We start from the raw sequence: 22,232 nt of genomic DNA, 5'->3' as shown, positions 1-22,232 counted from the left end.
AAAAAAGGGAATGGGGAAATGTACCAAAGTTAGAAAGTATTCAAAAAATTAAAGTATCAAAAAACTCTTTAAAGCACTGAGATAAAAAAAAAAACCAAAAACAAAAAACATGATTTGTTCAGACAAAAAGTAACAAAAAGACACGATGTAAAGAAAAAGAAGTAACAGGAAAATCTTAAACTTGTTTAACTTGAATTTTCCTCTATATAAATTCACAAAAGAATTTTTTAAAGTATGCTTATGGGTAAAATATTCATAAAGATAAAACTCTACTAAATTTAAATCCATATACGTGTGTGTATATATGTGTGTGTGTGTTGATAATAAAAATATCACAACTGCTTGCTTGTCTAATCAAATAGTAAAAAAAAAAAAACATATCCAGGGCTACTAGACTGATGATCATACAACAGGGCAACAGTGACAGCGAAGAGTCAACAGAAAACGAACACAGAACCTAGTACATATCATCGTAGAAGTAAATTCTGCATGGATGATAGTGTGTCAGAGAAGAACATTCGCTTTGATGACCTGAGCAAAGTACTTCCACTCAAATACTTCACTAACCGAAAAGCGCAGAATAGATCTGTAATATATAAAGCTAAGATACATACGAGAGTTCAAATCTAGCACGTGTACAAGACTCCTACAAAATCTAAATAAAGGCATCCCAATATATTAAAACAGCAAGACAATGAACACACACTTCACAAAACAAGTGTTCATATGGTCCACAATCCTAAAACCATCAGGGAAACACAAATTTAGCTAATGCTTTAGTACTGCTCAATAGTTAGAATGACTACAAGAAAAATCTGCTATTATAGAGGAAACTCTTGCACTCTACTGTTAAGAGTATATAAAGTGTTCTAAGCTATGTCAAAGCAAGACATGTGTGCCCAGAAATTCCACTGCCAGGACAGCTGCTATGGATGCTCAGACCAACACTATTCATAAAAGCTTAAAAAATAAAGACAATTCAAAGTAACATCAGAACTCTAATAAATTTTGCAAGAGTCAGAATGAAAAATACTATACAGTGGCTCTAAAAAGCTGCTATGTATAATAATGTGGTCCAACCCACTAGTATCAGAAAAGATGAAAAATTTAGTGTGAACAGACAGAATTGCGGTTATTTCTGAAGGCTTAAAATTGCAAAGGAAAGTTAGAAGGACCTCTGGCATGTTGCTAATGATTTATTTCTTGTCCTGAGTTGTGGTTTCCTGCATACATCAATTCCATAGTGATTCAATAGCACACTTACATATGTGAGTTTAACACTGCATTCATTTGTCTGAACTTTGTCTAGGCCAGCTCACATTAGCATCTCCCAAATGCTGTATTTACCTGGCCCTTTCACTTGAACCGAACCCCAAATAGTAGTTCATACCATCAAAACAAAGCCTCACACTTCTGACATGAATTCAATTGTGTTACAGAAGAATATATGTTGAAGACCTAAGCCTTGATACCTATAAATGTGACTTATTTGAAAATAGGATTATGTGCACATGTAACTAACATGTAACTTAAGATGTAGTCATACTAAAGTAGGGTATGCTTTAATAGAATAGGATTGTTGTCCAAAATCCCTATGACATACGTACAGAAAGAATAACATGACAGAGGCAGTTACGCTACTGACATAGCTACCAACAAGAAAAGCTGCCAACAGTCACAGGAACTTGTTTGCAAAGAAAGAGTATATTCTAAAAACAAATTTAAGATTTCTAGGACACATATCAGTGGTTTAAGTAACTTATATGGTGCTTATATGGCACACATAGAAAGCTAGCACACATAGAAAGCTAATACATTCCTCTATATAATTTCTGATTCTTACCGCAGTCTTCCATTCAACAAGTGCTACACTACTCTCTTCTTAATGTATTCAATACAAAACCCCAAATCCACTCATTTCCCTGCATTTTTAATATCTGGGATCATAAAGACTTATTTTCTTCTAATCTCTTATTTTAAACCTTTCCCTTTCATTTTTACCATTACTATTCTAACCCAGAACATATTTATTATTATAAATCATATTACTCTCCTTACATGATTTCTCTCTTCCCAAACTTTTACATATTACTTTCCCTATCTTATTCTCTCATCCTAAACTGTCAAGACATTCCATTACATGAAACTCGAAAGGTAACTGGGAACTATATCCTACTTCCTTTAATATAGTAATAAATAATCCATCAACCTCATTGGATAATTCATTGGGTTTTGACTTTTCCCCCATTTCTTCACCAAAATTATTGAGTCCTGGGACTTGGAAAGATGGTTCTTTGGTTAAGAGCACTCCCTCACTGCTCTTAGAAAGGTAAAGGTTGTGAATTTGGTTCCTAGCACTCATATTTTGAGCAGTTTATAACCATCTTTGAATCCTGTTCCAGGATTTAAAGGGGATCTGATGGCCTCTTATAGCACTCCATGGGCATACACATCCATACATACATACACAAAATTGAGTCTTTAATGCTTCAGTGTTTTTCTTCCTGACTAGTGATCAACTTGTCTACTTATTAAAAGCTTTTTTTCCCCTTTCTTCCTCTATGCACCAAGTCAGGGTCTCATGTATTCCAGACCAGTTTCAAAGAATGACCCTGAGCTTCTGATTCTCCTGACCCAAGGATTCTTCCCTCCTCAAGGATTCCAGGTGTGAGTCACAATATGTGACTTGTGTGCTCAGACCTGGGGCCCATGTGTGGTAAGAAAGCATTGTACCAGCTGACCTATCTCCTGCTATAGTAGAAAATACAGGCATGGCCTGGCACACTGAACTTCTAAATAAGAGAAATGGCACGTCATAATGGAAGTCAGAGCACTGAATTCTGATGTAGTATAAGAAACCAGTAGCTGGCCTGGGGATAAGTCTGCATTCTCCCAATCTCCTTTAATGTGCTTCTTCCTAGTGATATTAGTGTTTGTGATCCAATCCAAGGTAATGTGTTAACCATTCACAGTACAAAAGCTTCCACTATTTAAGAGGTTGCTCCCATGCAATAAAGCAGACACTGTTTTATGAAACTGTCTACAGAGTGGTTTATCTCTACTCCCTTCACCAATCCATAGGCACTGCTATCTTGTCAGCCCTCCAAATTACCCTTGCCTCTCCTCCTCCCTCTGACAGCTTATCTAATCGAAACACTTTGATCTTTCCATCTTCCCTTTCTTAGTGCCCTTTCTGCTTTTCGTCCTGATCCCTCTTTCTTCTATTGTGTCATATAATCTCACAAATAGCTCCAAATACAAGTGTATCTTAATCCTAACAATTCCCAACATCGCATCCTACTTCATTCCAAGTGCATCTAAAGAATAGGCACCATAATTAATGAACTGATTAATCAATACCATCACTACTCTTTGCTGCTCACTTAAAGGAGAAATCCAAGTTCTTATCTAACTCCTTCCTGAGTCACAATGATACCCAAGTACTTCTACTTCTCAGATTCATTCCTCCTTTCAAGTCTTCCTAACATATTGTCATTTATTTTGGAGTCCTATCTTCCCAATGACCACTTTTGCCTCTCATAGCATTGATGCAGCAGTAACAGAACCCACTAATGTACACTCAGCCACAGTGTTGACTCTATAGCTACCTTCCTTCAAAAACCTCTCAGTCAGTTACTTTCCCATCACTGTGATAAAATGGTCTAACCAAAACAAGTTAAGGAAGAACAGGCTTACAGTTTCAGAGTCTACAACGGCAGGAATGCACAACAAGGCAGCAGCAGGGAGAAATGATGTGATCCCATTTCCATCCATACTCAAGAATCAGGGAACAAACAGGAAGGGAGAGGAGTAAACAAACCCTCAAAGCTCACCTGATCATTTACTTCCTTCAGCAAGGATCCGTCTCCTAAAGGTCCCATAGTCACCCTTAACAGCAACACTAGCTTGGGACATTGTTTAAATACATGAGTCAGGGTAGGGCACATTTCTCATCAAAACCACCACATTAAGCCCCTGCCCTGCCCACAGGCTCATGGCCATAGAATGCCAAAGGCATTTTGTCAAACTTCAAAAGTCTCCATAATCTTGAAGTCTCACTACTCAATAGTCCAATATCCAAAGTCTCTTTTGAGACTTAAGGCAATCTCTTACTCATGACCCCATTAAATCAGAAATAAATTACATACTCAACACACAATTGCAAAGAATACACATTATTATTCCAAAAGAGAAAATAGAAGCATGGTGAGAAGACTACTGGACCAAAACAAGAGTGGAGTCCTATCAGGGCAATCATTAACTCTCTCCAAACCCACTTTTGGGACTTCAGTATTCCCCCAGCTTTGTTGTCTGCAACACACATCTTTCTCTTGGGCTGCGCTGCTCTCTGTATAAAGCTCTCCTTGACAGATCCCTCACTGCTCTGGCATCTCCAACAACCTGGGGTTTCCACCACAACCCAGGCTTTACCTTCATAGATTCACAGGGCCTTCTCTTGAGAACATCAACCATGACATACATTGTTTGGACTCAATGCCTCTCTGACACTGCAGAGGAAGAATCCATTACCCTCTGAGTCTTTCATCTTTCTGATTTCCAAACAGCAGAATGCGGATGACATTGCCAACAGTCCTGCTGCCAGCTTGAGATGGACCCTGCCCCATCTGAACCACATTTACACAAGTTTTTCCTAGTCACTTTTTCTTCTCCTTTGTTTTAGCCCTGCTTGCTTTTCCAAATGTAAATTTCCCCCAAAGAATTAATCATGCCGGGGTTGGGGATTTAGCTCAGTGGTAGAGCACTTGCCTAGCAAACGCAAGGCCCTGGGTTCGGTCCCCAGCTCTGGAAAAAAAAAAAAAGAAAAAAGAAAAAAGAAAAAAAAAAGAATCATGCCAACAGACTCAATATCAATCAACTATCATCAAATCTTTTCTACTAAAGGACTTATTTAATTTAGCTTCAGGTAAGTTCTTGGGACAAGGGCATAATGCAATCAGATATGACAAAATATCATACAAATGGCTGTAGTCCAACTGCTACCTCTTTATTCTACCTTTGAACTCCCCGAGCCAGGTCTCCCGTGTACACATTACTCCGAGAACTTCTGTCTCGGGGATTCCTATGACGATGCCTTGGTGAGCTCTGTTACAGCATTTAACAGCTTTGCTAGTCCAAACTTCCAAAGCACTCCATATTCCTTCAAAACTAATGGGCCCACATTCTTCACAGCACCCTTCCATTTTCTCTTACTAATCACTTTTCTTTTGCTGTTAAAAAGCAACTTAAGAAAGACATTAGTTTATTTGGGCGTGTGGCTCCAGAGGAAAGTTCATAAAGGCAGAGAAGAAACGGCATGGAAGCCAGAGTAGGAACTGAGTATGTGATTCCCATCCACACACAAAGGGTAGAGAGAGGGAGCAGTAACTGATGCACCTCCTCCAGTAAGGCCCCAACTCCCAGCATCGCCATGACTTCCCCAACTCACATCTACTGAGACCACGTGTTCAAGTAAACCCCACAGAGTTCTCATTCAAACTACCATAGCACCTGTTAACCAGTCCAATCTTAGCTAAGAAAAATAATCATTTGCCTCCAAAAGTTCCTACTTGAATGACACAGAAATAGAAATTCCTTCTAGAATCCTTACCCCAATGGTCTTTTCAATGTACTATCTCCTGCTTCACTAGATTCCCACATAATGGTAAATGTAAATATAAGCGATTCGTTCACGACTCAGCTATGAATGTTAGATTCCTCAAGCCTTTATCAACAGTAAAAGATATTCTTCATATAATCCTACAAACAACTTTCATTTATTTTTATAGTACTGGAGACAGAAGACAAAGTCTAATGCAAGCTAGACTTGTGCACTACCACTGAGCTATATGCTCAAATCTCTTTAAGACAAGGTCTCACTATGCTGGTAGGCTCACGTTCTTGAATATTTGACTGAAATCCTCCTGTCTCAACCCTGTGAGTAGCTGAGACTGCAGACTGGCAGCACCAGGTCCTACTCCACAACACTTTACACTTGTTTTGTTGTACATCTAGAGTACAACTTAATTTCAACAACAACTGTGTGAATGCAGTATCATTTAGAGGAAGAAAGTAATTAAGTCTCTGTTTCTGTCTATATGTCTCTCTCTTCTTACACACACACACACACACACACACACACACACACACACACACCTTCGATGAGGATCTCCTGACACTGAGCTTAATATTTCTTAGGTGCAAGCCATATAGCTCAATGGGAAAGTGTTTGCCTAGCATGTTCAAGGCCTGACATTTGATCCCTGGTGCTGTAAAAAGAAATAAACTGTACATATCTTAAGATCCAGTATTCCAAAGGGGCGTTCTTCGTTTAATAAAAGGTGGGGAAGTCTCCTTCCTATCTGAAATAACAATTTCACTCAGCTGAACTCTATTTGCGTCTCTTTTAGGCTTTCTTGATCATCATTCCTGAAAGTACCATGACATATAGTCTGGTATCATGTTGAGTAATAGTCAATGACCAGCACCTCTCTCTGGATCCAGTTTCTAAATCCTTTAATTTCTATATAACAAGATCAACTGTTATAATTACCTAAACCTCAGCACATTTAACTTAACTATAAATATTATTCAACCCACTCTTTAGACTTAAACTTCACAAATCAACAAGTACTCTAACCATCTGATAGGAAAAGAAGCTATTAATACAAACAGAGCCGCTACTCCAGACGACTGTAGAGGGCAGCAAAGCAACACAAGTATCCTCAGAGAAAACTTCAATCTCAAAATACATCATCAAAATTAAAGCTTTGGAGGCAAGAGGTTTTTGGAATGTTATGAAAATTTTTGTATATATGTATGAATGTATATACATGCAGATACACACATATACAAACATTTTCACGTACATCCAAATCTGTGTATCTATAAACAAATAAGTTTAATAACAATGCATGGCTTCAAAATAGGCACTATAATCATTAATTACTTCCAGTCTTAAATTGAAAAGGTTTTCTCACTAAAACCATGAAAATAATCTATTTTTACTTTTGAACGATCTTCTTAGATACAGAAATAAAATGCCATACTTTAACCAGGCAGCCATATTTTTCTAAGACATACATGTTCATCACTACTGCCAATCCTAGACTTTATATACCCTCTTTTTTCATTTAAAAACCAGCCAGGTATAGGGTCTACAGCAACTTAAAAACAAAGTCTTTTGACATTACATTAGTAAACAATAAACGAAAGAAAACTGCAACTCTTTACGACATTTTATGCTAAATTTCATTCTATTTAAACGCTGCTTGTGAATGAAGACGCTAGTATAAAAATCGATATTCACATGAGTATCTTACTGGCATGTTTTTAGAGTCTTATGCTAGTTATTTGTTTATCTCTCTCAAGTTTTACAAGAATTGCAAGCATTCAGAGAGGCTATGTCGGCTATTAACTAACGTGAAGCAGACTTCCGAGTTAGTGAGAAATGCTTCTGCGGTGTGCTTGCACCCTTAAACCAAGGTTCAAGTGTTCTCTGTGTGCACTACCCCATCCACTCTCAGTCATAATCTCTTCAAAAACGATTAAGTAAAAGGCATTAAAAAAGACATTTTTTTTCCTAAGGACCTAACCAATTTCTAAACCAGTTAAAATCATTTTACCGACTACCTTAGCATTAAGTTGAACTTAGAGCCATAAACAATTATCTCTAATTTAAATCAAATTGAATCCACAATGACAAGACCATTCTGAAATTAATTTTAACCTAACTCAATGTAGCTATATTTAAGAAATTTTATTCTAAGTCTTCAAAAACGATGGTCCAAAATATTTTTAAAGACAATCATTACTATCATGCCCAATTCACAGAATAATTTGTTTAAAGCTAATCTTGTCACAGTTTTCCAGTACTGTATACTTTTGTTCTCTGAAGTGTGTACCACATTCTTAATTGTAATACTCTCAGTTACTGCCCTGAAGGGCTAGCTCTAGGAACAACCTGTTTTTAGGTTTTTTCCTTGGTACTTTTATGTCTTCCACAACAGAAGGTCTGGAATATTTACATTGTAAGATAACATGCTACCAATCCTAAGTTTACCCACTTCATGCACATTATAAAGATATGCCCCCACTGGAAGCTATTTAAACTACACCCACACTACTTAAATAACAGCTGATTTTACAATACCACTGAAGAAAAGTTACATTCCTCCAAAAGGGCAATTTTTAACTTCTTCAAATCCAAAATGGGTATAGCAATGAGAAACCAACAGATAAAACAAAACAAACTACAATGGGAAAGTAAGAAAGCCGGGAAAGAAGCCGGGCCTATCAATCTTCCCCAGTTTGAACCTCAAATTTAAAATACATCTCAACAGCTCATATCTGCCTAAACATATTTTATATAGTATAGCTTTTACAACATAATTTTTCGTAAAAAGAATAGTTATAATAGATTGCTTCATAAAGCAAGTTCTTAGCCCACTAATAATGTAATGCACACCATGAACTTGTGAGAGGTATTGAATATATAGTATATACCTTTTTCAATCCCCAAATACATTAATCATGGTATTTTCTTCCCAAGATGAATGTTCCATGAAAAACTCCTACCAACACTATTCTGAACATAAAACCACAGGAAAATGGATTGACATTCTCACTATATGTAAGCAGTTGTGAAGGATGCCTTTGTGAGGAAGGCCATTCTTACAGCAAGTACTTTAGGGTATAAGTTGGTAGAACAATGTGACTTTAGGCCCAAAGAGGATAACATACTTCAGAGACAATTTACAGTTTACTACTTCAGTGTCTGAAAGGGTAGACATCATCTACAATTCATCTCACAACTTAGTGCCTTCAGTGTGGCTTATCTAAATTGAAACCAACTTTAAGTGTAAAATGCCAACAAGACTGAAAAACTAACATAAAAAATAAATATCTACAATTTTATTATCAATTAAATGCTGAAATGGTATTTGGTTACCTCATGTCATGTTTACTTTTTAAACCTTTAAATGTAATGTTAGGAAAACAAAATTATGTAGGTTTTATTACACCATATTATACGCATGTGCACTTAAGACTAAGCTTGATTTTGTTGTTAAACTCTTTAAGAAACTTGAGTGCCCCCCTCATGACAAGCACATGCAAATACAGAAAGGTGAAGAAGATGGTGCAGTGCATCTGTTTCAGAGCCTGCTCATCCTGTCAGACTGTAAATGAAAGGTTGCAACAAGTAGAATCATCTGGGGGAAGATTCTAAAAGTGTCTCTCAAAACACCTCGGAACTCCATGCCCTCCAACTCACAATACACCAGCTCTTCTCTTCCCTGCTTGTACGTTAAGTACATGAATGGAAAGCAATCAATAAGCCTACAAGAAAATAAGCCTACACTAGTTTAAAGCAAATGTATAAAAGTTATAACATAAGCATAAATATCCTTTGTAAGGTAACCACAAAATATGCAATATAGAATTATGAAGACAAATGTGAGGCAATCCTCACTGAAATTTTAAGTTGATAACCTATAAAAGAGCCATTTAGGGAAAAAAAAAAAAAACTCAAGTCCACCCTTAACAATGTTTTTAATAAACCTAAATGAACGAACTGTCAGACTCTACTAAAAATAAATAAATAAACATCTTACTGGGAAGGGAGAAGGCTCAATAATTAAGGTGCTTTTCATGTAAGCAAAAAAGTACTGATCCCTAGAACCCACATAAATGCTGGGAGGTTGTAATGGCAACCTTGGGAGGAACAGGCAAGGGGATCTCCAGGCCAGCCAGACCATCCCTGCCTTCCAGCTCTGGGTGCAAGAGACTTACCTCAGTGAATACGGAGAGAAAGAGAAAAAATAGACCGTCAATCTCTACCTCTGGCCTTCATGTGCACACTCACATACAAACACCTACATAAATATGTGCACCCACACACATGTGGACATGCACACACATGAAAAATACATAAGTTGGGGGTGGTGACAAATTCTTTTAAGCCCAGCACTGGGTGGTAGAAGCACACTGGAGCTCAAGTTCGAGGTCAACCTGTCTACATAGTGAGTTGCAAGCTAGACATATCTACATAGTAAGACTTTGTGTCCAAAACAAAAAAAAAAATTTAAAAATTTAAATCATGAGCTTAATGAAATTCAGTAAAGTACATGTGTTTAAGAATTACAAGGCAATTTTAAGCAAAAATATATTTAAAAGACAAAAGTACAACAAACTAATGATGTATGGATATTCAAAGTGTTTTCTGAATGCTTAGCACACAGAATATTTAAAATTCCATTATTGTCTTAAGGATTATTTTACTCCAATTTACATATAGTAGTATTTATTAATTAAATGTCTTTTATAAATTATACAGCTCTTACTATGAATTTTTATGAAGGCTAAGAGCTAACAGGACACTATAGAAATACACTTACTAGTTTTAATAGGTAAATTAAAATACAGAATGTCAAAATGCTTATTTTTAATAAGACTATCAAATAAGTCTTATTTTTAATAAGACTATCAAAGCTAGCTTCTCTTCAATTACTTTTTAATGACAAGCAATAACTAGAAAGTTTACTTCTTTATAAAGATGCAAGATGCATTATCAAAAGGTTGGGGATTTAGCTCAGTGGTAGAGCGCTTGCCTAGCAAGCGCAAGCAAGGCCCTGGGTTCAGTCCTCAGCTCCGGAAAAAAAGAAAAAAAAATTGTAAGGTACTAATACATATGTATGTATATGCAAATATGTAAGTTGAACATCCACAATCCCAAATTCAAGATGCTCCCAAATAAAAACCTTTGCACACGTTGCCACAAGTAGAAAATATCATACTATGCACAAAGTTACTGAAAACATTGTATGAAGTTACCTTAAAGTTAAGTGTACAAGGAATATGAGAAACTTGAACACATTTAGATCGGTCCTATCATGATATCACATCACCTGTATGTATATTCCAATACCCAAGTCTCAGGGCAAGAGAGATGGCTCAGCAGTAAAGGACATCTGCAGTTCCCATAGGGGGTCCAAGTTCAGTTCCCAGCACCCACATGGTGGTTCACAACAATTCTCATCTCCAGTTCCAGAGGATCTGATTCCTTCTTTTGACCTCCATAAGCACCAGGCCCACATGATTATTTATAACAAACAAATCATTTTCACATAAAATAAAATATTCTATTTATTTTTTATCTTAAACCTGAAACATACCCAATCCCAAGTATTTCAAATTAAGAGTCTGATGACATCAACAAGGCTGGCATAAGTAAGGTGTGCCAATAAATATTCATAATAAAAGCACACACATACCTAGTTCTGATTCTGTACAAAGAAGCAAGGTTTTATCGCTCCTATCGCTCCTTGGATGCCATTCCAATAATTCATAAAGATTCACACAGACCCTAACCCGATGTTACAGATACAGAGTAGTGTCCAGATTGTGTCTCCCTTCCCTTCTCCACACCACATGTTCAATATAATCACTGATTTTCTAAGTGACCCTATGGAAACTTGCCAAATCTTAAAGCACATTCAACATGGCCGAGGGAGGATTCAAGTTGTTTCCACACTAATACACATTTAATTTGACTATATTCTAGTTTTCTGAAACAGCTAGATCTTTGTTTATATAAAGTATATCTAATAAACATTTCTGATTATGTTATATAGTCTAATAAACGTGTGAAGTAACAATTATTTAGAAAACTCGACTATTTGGGATTAAGAGTCCCCTAGCCAGGACTGGCAGTTTATAATATACAATGTAGTAAGCTAGCATGTACTATGTACTCTAAGCACACCTATGTATTCTAAGTGTTTTAGTTAATTCTTTCTTTTAATATTCTAAGAACCATATCAGTAGGATACTACATGTAACCTGCAAATAATTAATCTTTACTAAGTGGCAATCTTCATTCAGAATCAGATTGACTTTTTAGTGACTAAATCAGAAGTTTCAGTGAGAGGGTGAGAAAAGGGAGGAGAAACAGACAGATATATCACTACCCTGTCTAACTTCACGAAAGGCCAACTCAAATGATTTTTTAAAGTGATTTTTAAGAGTCAGGCTATAGTCCAGTTGTAAATGTACTTGCTAATAATATGTAATTCCCTAGATTCCATCTCTAGAGAAATATATACACATACATACACACATACATACATACATACATACATACATACATACAATAAAGTGAGTTTTGGCCTCACGTAGGTCTGTTTCCCTACTGTTCTTCTATCCCCTTTAGAGCAGACTCATTTAGAAACTCATACACTTCTTTACAGAAACACTAACCTTTCCTGCAATCCCCTTCCTTCCTTTCTATGGGAACACTGCAAGCATGTTGTGGGCAACACACTGACAACCATGCATTCCCAAGTGCTTAGAAAGTCCCTAAAACTATTCAAAGTGTTTTTAAAGGTTTGCAATTATATGGTAGCTTATTTGCCACCACCTTCTAAACATCCGTTATAAGACAAAGCCTTGGTCAAAAGGCAGAGCCATGGTGGCAGAACCCCAAAGACCAATGGCCATAGAACGGTCAAAACTCCCACTTCCTAATACTTCAATGTCACACTGCTGATAAAACAATGTTCTCAACCTCCCCAAAAAATGTAGGAAGAAAGAGGAAGCCACGTACAATATCAATTAATAATTATAATTACAAAGGAATATGGAATTTCAGACTTAAAGAAATTGGGTTTGGGTCAGATGTCACAAACTTGGTCCCTTAGACCTTGTAACTAGAATGTCTTAGACTGTAAAAAAACTGGCAATTTCTCCATCGCTGAAGCTCTTTAAAACTTCAGCTCTCAAAGCCTACATATGGTGGCATACTTACATAATCCCAGAATTTAGGAGGGTAATAGGTGGATCAGGAATTTGAGGCCAATGTCAACTAGACAGTGAGACCCTGTCCCCAAGACCCCAGGAGAAAAGTTTAGCTGTTCAAATGAGATATCGGACAGTCCCCAAGCACTACCAACTCTGGCATTTACATATATTTTTTTTAAAATATAAGGTCTACCAGAGATGAGGGGTATTTTTAGCAGTCACATTAACATGATGATGTTAAACATACCAACTAATGCAATGCTAAATTTAAACCAACTTGTCTAAAAATTTTAAAACCGTAAATGATAAAGAAGAGCATTCTGATTAACAATCAGGCAGGGTCATCTTTTTTAAAGTTTACGAACCTACTCTAAAACTCTATTCAATCATTCAAACTGAGTCATTCAAACAGTAGGCATGAGTCAAAGCGTGTTAGTACTGTGGGATGTTAATATTACTATCATTCATATATCAACAGGTCGTTAGCAAGGGGAATTTAAAAAAAGCTCACATGAAAATCGTTTCTATACTTACTAAGTCAAGACAACTGTGTCCTATTCAAACACTGCATTCTAAAATAGAGGCTGATTAAAAAAAAGTGTCATAAGCACTTGCAAATTAGGGTGTTATAACACAAGCCCAAAAAGGCAGCCCTTTAAATGAGTGGGACGCAGTAACATGGCTACTATCTGTACCTACAACAGCCAAGTAGAGTTGACTCTTAAAAACTCCTATACAGACTAAATCAGTGTGCTTCCCCACACTGCTTAGTTTACTGGGCTCTAAAATAACTGATCATCCTTCTCTATGAGAACACTATACAGGATCCCCTTAAAATGTATTTTCTTCTATGGAAAAACTAATGTTTGTTCCCAGAAGTAATAAACAACTCACTGACACAGCCACGATGAAATTCCCAATGCAAACTATTTCCTCTAACAACTTTTGCATCATTTCAGTCTCCCGTTGGGTTTAGTCTAGACAAAACGCCCTCTAGACCTACAAACACTCCTTCAGTACTTACCACAAACTAAGTCACCACAGTAAAATGCCTATCTACACCACCCCCCACTTCCACTTATCATGAATCTGAAATCCTAATTAAGCACCATCCACGATTCTCCTTAATGGCTCATATGAACAACATACAAATTCAATCTAGAATTTAATATTACCTTTAAAGTGAGTTAACAACTTAAAGGGCTAAAAAACTGTTCTCAGGACCAAACATCTGGGGAGTGGGGATACGCAAACTGGACTAGATAGCGTGTCCTTTATCACAAAGCACTCCGTGTAAATCAAAATCTTGCCTTACAGCACTGGAAATGTACTAAAATTCTCAGTCTGTAAGTGGCACTCAATCTCAACATAATTTCCTCTCCCTCTGAACCAACTACCCTGACTCACCTACCAGTAGCAGATTTTCTTTCCTCTGCATGATAGCACTAAGGAAATCCCCGTACACATCTCTCCCTTAGAACAAATACTGGTAGAACAACAGCTTTAAGATTTCATATGCACTGAGAACCAGTGTCTGAACAACCTAAGTTTTATTCCTCCATTTCCCGTCGGCAAACCTTAAATGAACAACACCTCTCGGCATTCTGATATCACCCGGACATTCAATCTCCTAAGAATGGTAGCTTTACTTCACCAAATCAGTGCCGTCCACTGATTATCACGTCCACTTCTCTGGCATGAAAAGCAAATTTATCAATTTTTTCATCTTCCTTAAGAAGTGGGTCTCTAAACTAGTCTCAGATTCCGGGAAGAGAACTTACAAAGAGATTAGCTCCTAAACCTGGAATACAAAAGGCACACGGGAGAAACCTGAGGCTACTTGTTTCAACAGCCAGGGGACAGTAGATGCAATATGTATTCAAAAGGTAAATGTTGAGTCCCTGGAAACAAGGTTTTCTTCTAAAATAACCAGGGGCTGCGTGAAGGACGTCCAACAACTGAAAGGAGGCGTGCAGGTTCCAGCTGGGATCAACCCAAAGATCCAAAGGTTGCCAGGGCACAAATCCTGCTGGAAGGGATGCTACCGCAGGGTGGGTTTTTAAGATGGTGCCTTCTCCCGGAGGCCAAGAGGCGTGGACCCGAAGGCTTCAGCGCGCCGGGCTAGTGTCCACACGGTTTCCGGACTTGGAGCTCAAGTTTCATCGGGGAGAAAGGAGGAGGCGGCAACATACATCCCGGCATCCTAACCTCAGCCCAGAAGTCCGCGCTCTCCGCTTCGGCGCATCAGCTCGGAAGTAACGGTTCCCGGGGCACGCGGGGCTCCGCGCACCGAGCTCCACCGCCAGCCCTGGGGGCCCAGCGCGACGACCCGCGCGGCCTCGGGGACGGGAAGCCAGCGGTCGGCGCCCTGTTCGCTTTCCCTGCCCTTCCCGGGCCTCGCCCGGGGCGCGGCGAAAAGTTTCCAGGCAAAGTCCGCGGTGGCCGCTCGCGCAGCCAACCGCCCGGCACAACCGCCTTGCCTAGCCTCGCCTCGCCTCGCCGCCCGCGCCCGCCCCGCTCTGCCCCTCGCTCGCCCGCTTCACCTACCACAGAGCCGGGAGAAGAGAAGCAGGGGAATGAGCAGCAGCAGCAGCGGCGGCGGCGTCGGGGCCGGCAGCAGGAGTCCGGCCGCGGGAGGAGACGCCGAGGAAAGTTGTGCTTTGCCGCCTCCAGGACACAACAGGGCCGGGCCCGGGGTCCGCGCCATGCCCGCCTTGCCCCGGCCCACCCGCTCGCCCGCGCCCCGGCGCCTCAGGCTCTGGGTGGCGGCGGCGGCGGCGGCCGCGGCGCGGAAGGGCCAGCGCGCGTGTCCTCAACCCCCGGCTCCTGCGCCGTCGCCGCCCGCCGCCACTCGGCCGAGCGCTCGCGGCTGCCTCGACTCCGCCGTCGCCGACGCCACTGCCGAGGCTGAAGCGGGAGCCGCCCGCCGCCGCCGCCGCCGCCACTCCCCTCCCCGCGGTCCCCGCCCGCCGCGAACTCCTGGGAACTCGGAACGCACCACCCCGCCCTGCGGGAGGGGGAGCCGCCGACCCTCACTACCCGGACGAGCCCGCCCTCCCCGCCGCCCGGCTGCCCGGACGCCTAGACACCCCGCCGAGTCTCCTCCCACCCTCTCTCCCCACACGCTCCTCCCACTTCAAAAAAAAAAAAAAAGAAAGAAAAAAAACTTCATCCACTTGGAAAACCGGGCTTCTCCCGAGGCTAAGCAATCTGGACCAGGAAAGGCGGCCCCGCCCCTCGGCCCCGCCTCGTCTCTCCCCTCGCCAGCGCTTGAGATGGTCTCGCCCACTCCGCCCCTCGCGGGGCCGGGGCCGCCGGGGCACACCGAGGCGCTCTGAGGCGGAGGGCTGCGGGACTCCCAGTCCTGCCTTTCTCTCCTCCTGAGTGTGGCGGTTCCCCAGCGGGACGGGGAACAACCGGGAACGGGGGAGGAGGGAGTTCGGGGAAGGCAAGGTGCGGAACCCACTCTCCGCTGGTCCGTGCGGGAGGTGCTTAATTTGGGAAGCTGGATGCCGCGGGGCTGGACCAGCCTTCTCCCTCCTCACCCAGGCGTGGGGACTGAAAGGAGAATCTCCACTCCTCCTTCCTCCCCAGGGGCATCCTGCCTCGCTGTCCTGGCCGCGCGTTGGCCCAGGCGTTTAACCTTCCTTTTTTTCTCTGGGAGGGATGCTTGTTGGAGAGGTCAGCGAATCTGCCTGAGGACAGGAAGGGCCCCGGAAGGTTTGCTCTTTAGCTTTTGCTTCTCTTGGGCTGCCTTGCCTGGTTGTCCACTTTCTGCGCCAGGCGACCGGCAACAGGAGGCCATGGATTTCTCCCACTGCGAGGGCTTCGAGTGTGGTCTTGTTTTCTCTTTGATCGTTCGCATGTTCGCACGTGTAATTTTATTTTCTCGCTTGTTTCTCTTTGAATTAGTCTCCGAAAAGTGACCTCGGGAAGTATTAGACATTTACCCTTAAAAGAGGAGCGCCTGTGATTCACCATAACCCTCCCTCAACCCCCAAAAGCTTGTCTGCCCTGCCCTCCTCATATACCCGCCCGGCACAGCCAGAGTGACTTGACCTTGAAGCCCCAGTAACTGTAGTGGGAAGGAGATGGATGAACAGTTTGGGCTATCTGCGGGGGAGGTGGAAGCGGAGGACACTCTCCTAAGGCTGGACACCATTAATTTTATGTTGGTCCTAACATCTCCACCAGATAGCTATAGATGTGCTCCAATAAGAATACCATCAGCCACCCAGAGAGAAGCCTGTGGCAGCTAAAGTTAAGCTTGCCTGGTGCCCAAGACAACGCTGTGCTCAAGACTTTGAATTACTAGGATCTCCTCGTCTCAACACTGATTTATGATGTTTTACTCACCTCCGTAGCATTCTATCCAGGCTCTCTTTATCTTGCTCCCAGCACTGGGGCTACTTCTATTCCTTACCTCCACTCCCTTCCTTCTTTCTCCCTCCATCTGCCTGCCCCAGTCTTCCTGCAGTCACTGCTTTCTATCGCCTTCCCACCTATCCTCAAGATGCACTTATGAATAAACCTTGCCCTGCATTGCTGGGGAGATCCCCCCCGATGATGCTCATAATTGACAAAATGTAGCTATTGTGACATCCCTCAGCTGTGCTGACACCACTGCTTCCCTTGAGAACACTTCTTCCCCTATTTTCACATTCCCTAAATCTAATTTCACTGCTAAATTTAGACAGAGCCCACTGCTGCAACTACCAGCTAATTATCTGTTTAGATAGCACTTTTAACACGTTGCTGCGATTCAGTTAAATGTTAACCAAAATTTTAATATTGTTAGCCAATTTCATTTCCCCAGTCTTCCCCTGACGGTTCCAGATTCCAGGAAAAATAATTTAGCTAACATTTTTAAAGGTGCCAAAGGCTTAATTTGGGGGCTACTGTGCCATCTGCTGCAAAAGCTATAAGGAATTAACAGGTTGAGGCTATCTCACAAGGGTGATACGGAGCTTTTAAACAGTCCTCTCTATATGGAAACAGTGGATAGTAGCTTGCTATGCTTATATTCTCTCCTATAAACGAAGCAAAGACATGGAGAAAACGTGCTTAGAGAGGTGATATAATGAATGAAAAGCAATGCGCTGGTGTTTTATGCGAATACACGCATTATGTGCTAATAATAATAATTTGTATTGATATGGCACTTTCAGCCAGAGATGTCAAAGCACACGTTCATATCACAGGGAGGGTGGCAATTACTATTATCCCTACTTGACAGTTGCAGGAACCTAGGCACAGAGGTTAAGTGCTCTGCCAACCCTCCCTGTCTGCCAGTTCCCCAATTCCCCCACCCCCACGTCCAGTGGTTTTTTTTTGTTTTTTTTGTTTTTTTTTTTTTTTTGCCTGCCAGAATTTCCTTCTTGCCTTCCTGTGGACACCATTGAGATCTCGAGATTTCTTTTTAACTAAAAACTTTACTTAGGAAATGATTTTCTGCTTTCCAAATCTCTAGTCTGAGAGCACATTGTCCTCACCAAACTCTACTCAGACCAAAGAAAAAGATTTTCCATTTCATAATAAAACTTTTTTCTCCAAAAACTAGAATTATTTTTTTTAAAACCTGTAACATGAGAACATTATTGGGCTTCATATAAATTTCAGTTGTCTAACTTTACAGATAAATTCCCATTAAGAATATGGTTGAGAAATAGAACTAATTCATTAAGATTTTTTTATCCCATTGCATATTGAAATACATATTTTCATGTTAGGAAAAACATCTGAAGAAAAAGTAACACAAGTCTAATGCCAAGAAGAGTTTCATTATTTCAGGTTAAGCATCAAGGTGGGCTCGATCCCACTTTTAAAGACTCTTTGCCAATCAGAGTTCATTAACTCTTACCTAAGAAAACAGATTTTCTATTTACAGTGAAGTAATTATGGAAAGTGCTGGTGATTTCAAATTGGTTCAAAAGTTTGAGGCTAGTAAAATCCTTTGACCAAACAAGTCCTTTGTAAAACAGGTTAGACATTATATATGTCAACTGATTGTCCCTATCATCAGTAACCACATTAAAGAAGCACTCCTTTTCCCTAGTGGATGAGGTGAACAATGGTTTATAGAATGTTTGGACTCTGGTACCATATAGACACTGTAGGTGATGTGAGCCACTTAGGCCAACAGGATTCCGAAAAAGAATTGTGCAAATGACTACAAGCAAGGTACAAATTCACAGAAGTGTGTACCCCTTTGAGAAGTTTCAACCTTATATCAAACACAATCTTATTAAAAACATTAGTTTGCACTGCTTCTGCTTGCCCAACTTTCAACACTTTTTCATTGAGATTGTCAAGGATAAACTGTGCAAGAACCACCTCCATACATTCTGTACACTTAGTTCAGTTCATCTCCACACATGTAATGAGCAATGTCTTGTCATTTCCCTGTAAAGTGAAAGTTCTACAAGGGACCACCCCAGGTTCCTATTTTTTTTTTACTACTAAAAAGGAAGCACTCAGACCCCAGATTGGATGATTAAATAACCACTCTACCAACATGACATACCATACTCAAATTCCTGTCTAATGGTTAAAAAAAATTCAACAGAAATTCATTAAAATTTTCAAGACTTTAGCATGTATTGATCATGTTGCAAGTTGGAGATAGAAATTGGTTCTGACAGTTGCTTAAGAGTTTGACTTAGTTGCCATCAATGATACATTTGTTTATTTATTTGTGTGGGGTGTGTGTGTGTGTGTGTGTGTGTGTGTGTGTGTGTGTGTGTGTGTTATTTGGGGGATGCATATTACCTGCATGCATATGCACATGAAGGCAGGAATCAATATTGCATATCTTCATCAATAGTTCTTTCTTTGAGGCAGGGCCTCTCACTAAACTGGAATTATCAAATAAACTAAACTTTCCTAACCTGGGAGATCTAGAGACGCCTCTGTGTTTGCTCCTCTAGGAAACAGGTTAGGTTCTTAGCTCACTGTCATTTGGGGATTGTTTTGTGCCCTATGTATTCAGATGCTGATTGCTGAGGCTGGAGATGTAGTTGCAGTCAGGACATTGGCATTGTCATGCTATTTGCAGCTCTCTGGTTTCTAAGATGTGTAAAGATTGTTTTCCATCACCTCTGATTCGTTCATAAAGAACTGATCAGCCAATTAGCTGGGCAAAATAGAATAATAGGGCCCATCTTCCAATCCCTGTCTGGAGAAAAAAAGGGGGTGGGGGAGGGGAAAATGGACTAGGAGAAGGACCAGGAAGATTCTCAATGAGAGAGCATCCTTGAGGACTCCCTTAGAGAAGAGTGAGCCTGAGCAAGACCAAGATGGAAACTAATGCCACAAAGCTGGCAAACAGGCCAGGCCAGCAGAGATCTAAACTCAGCTCCTCCTGTATGCTCAGCTTCACGACTGAGCCAGCTCTGGTACTGCATTTCCAACGATTGTCTCTGAGCTGTGTCCTCCCAGAATTCTGCACTCTGCTTTCCTAATGCTAGGGCTGCAATCCTGCAGTCGACTAACTGGCTTCCTGATAGGTTCCATCGATAAGTCACTGGATTCCAGGGCTTGCTTCTTCCCATTTGTTGCTTCCAACAGCACCCCGCCCCCACCCGAGTCTACCTTACCTTGTCTTTAGGACTTGCTTCTAGACTTTCAGTTTAAACCATACATATCAAATTCTTCACAGTCTTTAGAGCGACCTGCCCCAGCGAAGCTCTTCTCATCCATTCCTCAGAGGAGCTCTCCAGAGAGCTCAGCATGTCTTCTCTGAACTTCTGAGCAAGGATAACCCAAACTTCCCCCTTTGTTTCCAGGACTCTAGAGGCAATAACTTCACTCCTACCAGATAAAGCTCTATCTCTAGGAGATTTCATGTGCCCCTTCTTAACCAAGACTCCTTCCAACCCCTTTGCAACACTTTCCTCTGTGACTCTCAGTTAAATAGTTTGGACCTCCACCATCAGACCCCAAGCGATGCTCAGTTTTTCTATGATTATCTCTGTACATCTTAACTTATAGGCATCGTTTTTCTCTATGTAAAACTGTTTGAACTGGGGGTTGGGGATTTAGCTCAGTGGTAGAGCGCTTGCCTAGGAAGTGCAAGGCCCTGGGTTCGGTCCCCAGCTCCGAAAAAAAAAAGAACCAAAAAAAAAAAAAAAAAAAAAAAAAAAAAAAACCTGTTTGAACTGCACAGAGCCAGCATTAATCTGCCAATACATGTAAACAAAAGCCCCAAGTCAAAAAAGCAAAACTTTCTATTTCCTTGGCGAAACACATTTAGCACAGGTGATCCTGAAAGCAGGGATATGATACTGTTACCTTTTTTTATTAATTTTTTTTTTTACATTTTTAAATTTTTTTTTCAGAGCTGGGGACCAAACCCAGTGCCTTGTGCTTGCTAGGCAAGCACTCTACCACTGAGCTAAATCCCCAACCCTTTTTCTACATTTTTTATTGGATATTTTTTATTTACATTTTAAATGTTATTTCCTTTCCTGGTTTCCCCTCCAGAAACCCTCTATCCCATCCCCTCTCCCCCTGCTTCCATGAAGGTGTTCCCCCACCCACCCACGCACTCCCTCCCGCCTCCCTGCCCAGACATTTCCCTATACTGGTCCATCAAGCCAAGACCAGCAAGGACCAAGGGCCTCTCCCATTGACGCCCAACAAGGCCATCCTCTGCTACATATGCAGCTGGAGCCATAGGTCCACCCTTGTGTACTCTTGGGATGGTGGTTTAGTCCCTGAGAGCTCTGGGGGGTTTGGTTGGTTGATATTGTTGTTCTTCTTATGGAGTTGCAAATCTCTTCAGCTCCTTCAATCTTTTCTCTAACTCCTCCATTGGGGACCCTGTTCTCAGTCCAATGGTTGGCTGAGAGCATCTGCCTCTGTATTTGCCAGACTCTGGCAGAGTCTCTCAGGAGACAGTTATATCAGGCTCCTGTCAGCATGCACTTCTTATATGCATAGGTCTTAGTCATTTTTTTTAATCCAGATATGTTAAAAACCAAATACAAACTTCTCATTTTCTGTGGTGATTTATTTCATTTATACATGTTGACTGAACTTATGAGTCATTGTGGGATTAGTAGATTATTTGGAAAAGAGTTGGACTCCTCAAGCAAACAGGGAGAGCATGCGCATGTCATACATCTCTCTACTGCTAAAATGTAGTTTACCTCCCTATCCTTCTGTAGTGATGACAGCATTCCAAAGAACATTGCTTGAAAAGAAACATATTCAAGCAGAAAGAAGAACTTTGCTACAAGACTGAGTTGTTAAATAATAAAGTAGGTTGGATTAACAAATATAGTTGAGGGTTGGGGACTTAGCTCAGTGGTAGAGCGCTTGCCTAGCAAGTGCAAAGGCCTGGGTTCAGTCCTCAGCTCTGGGGGGAAAAAAAACAAAAACAAATACTAACTCTAATACTAGTAGATGCATAGATTTAAAGATGCATACTGAAAAGG

General features: G+C 40.9%; 1 protein-coding gene across 11 annotated transcripts in view; it reads right to left on the bottom strand.

The window, feature by feature from the left end:
• Nectin3 (nectin cell adhesion molecule 3) overlaps positions 1–17,352 on the bottom strand; it is a 106,704-nt gene extending 89,352 nt beyond the window's left edge. For 5 of the 11 annotated variants that reach the window (XM_063270400.1, XM_063270399.1, XM_063270397.1 and 2 more), the window contains exons 1-2: positions 17,152–17,348; positions 16,555–16,722 (exon numbers count right to left, since the gene is read on the bottom strand). In XM_063270400.1, coding sequence (XP_063126470.1) covers positions 16,555–16,722; positions 17,152–17,248 — 265 coding nt within the window. In that variant the 5' untranslated portion in view covers positions 17,249–17,348. Of the gene's footprint in view, positions 1–15,003; positions 15,173–15,342; positions 15,729–16,554; positions 16,723–17,151 lie in introns of those variants that run through there. The other 6 variants (NM_001105883.2, NM_001399228.1, XM_063270401.1 and 3 more) reach the window with 5 other exon arrangements.
• Positions 17,353–22,232: the final 4,880 nt, after the last annotated feature.

The sequence above is a fragment of the Rattus norvegicus genome, chromosome 11, assembly GCF_036323735.1.
Source record: "Rattus norvegicus strain BN/NHsdMcwi chromosome 11, GRCr8, whole genome shotgun sequence".
NCBI lineage: Eukaryota > Metazoa > Chordata > Mammalia > Rodentia > Muridae > Rattus > Rattus norvegicus.
This window is presented reverse-complemented; position numbering and strand designations above follow the sequence as displayed.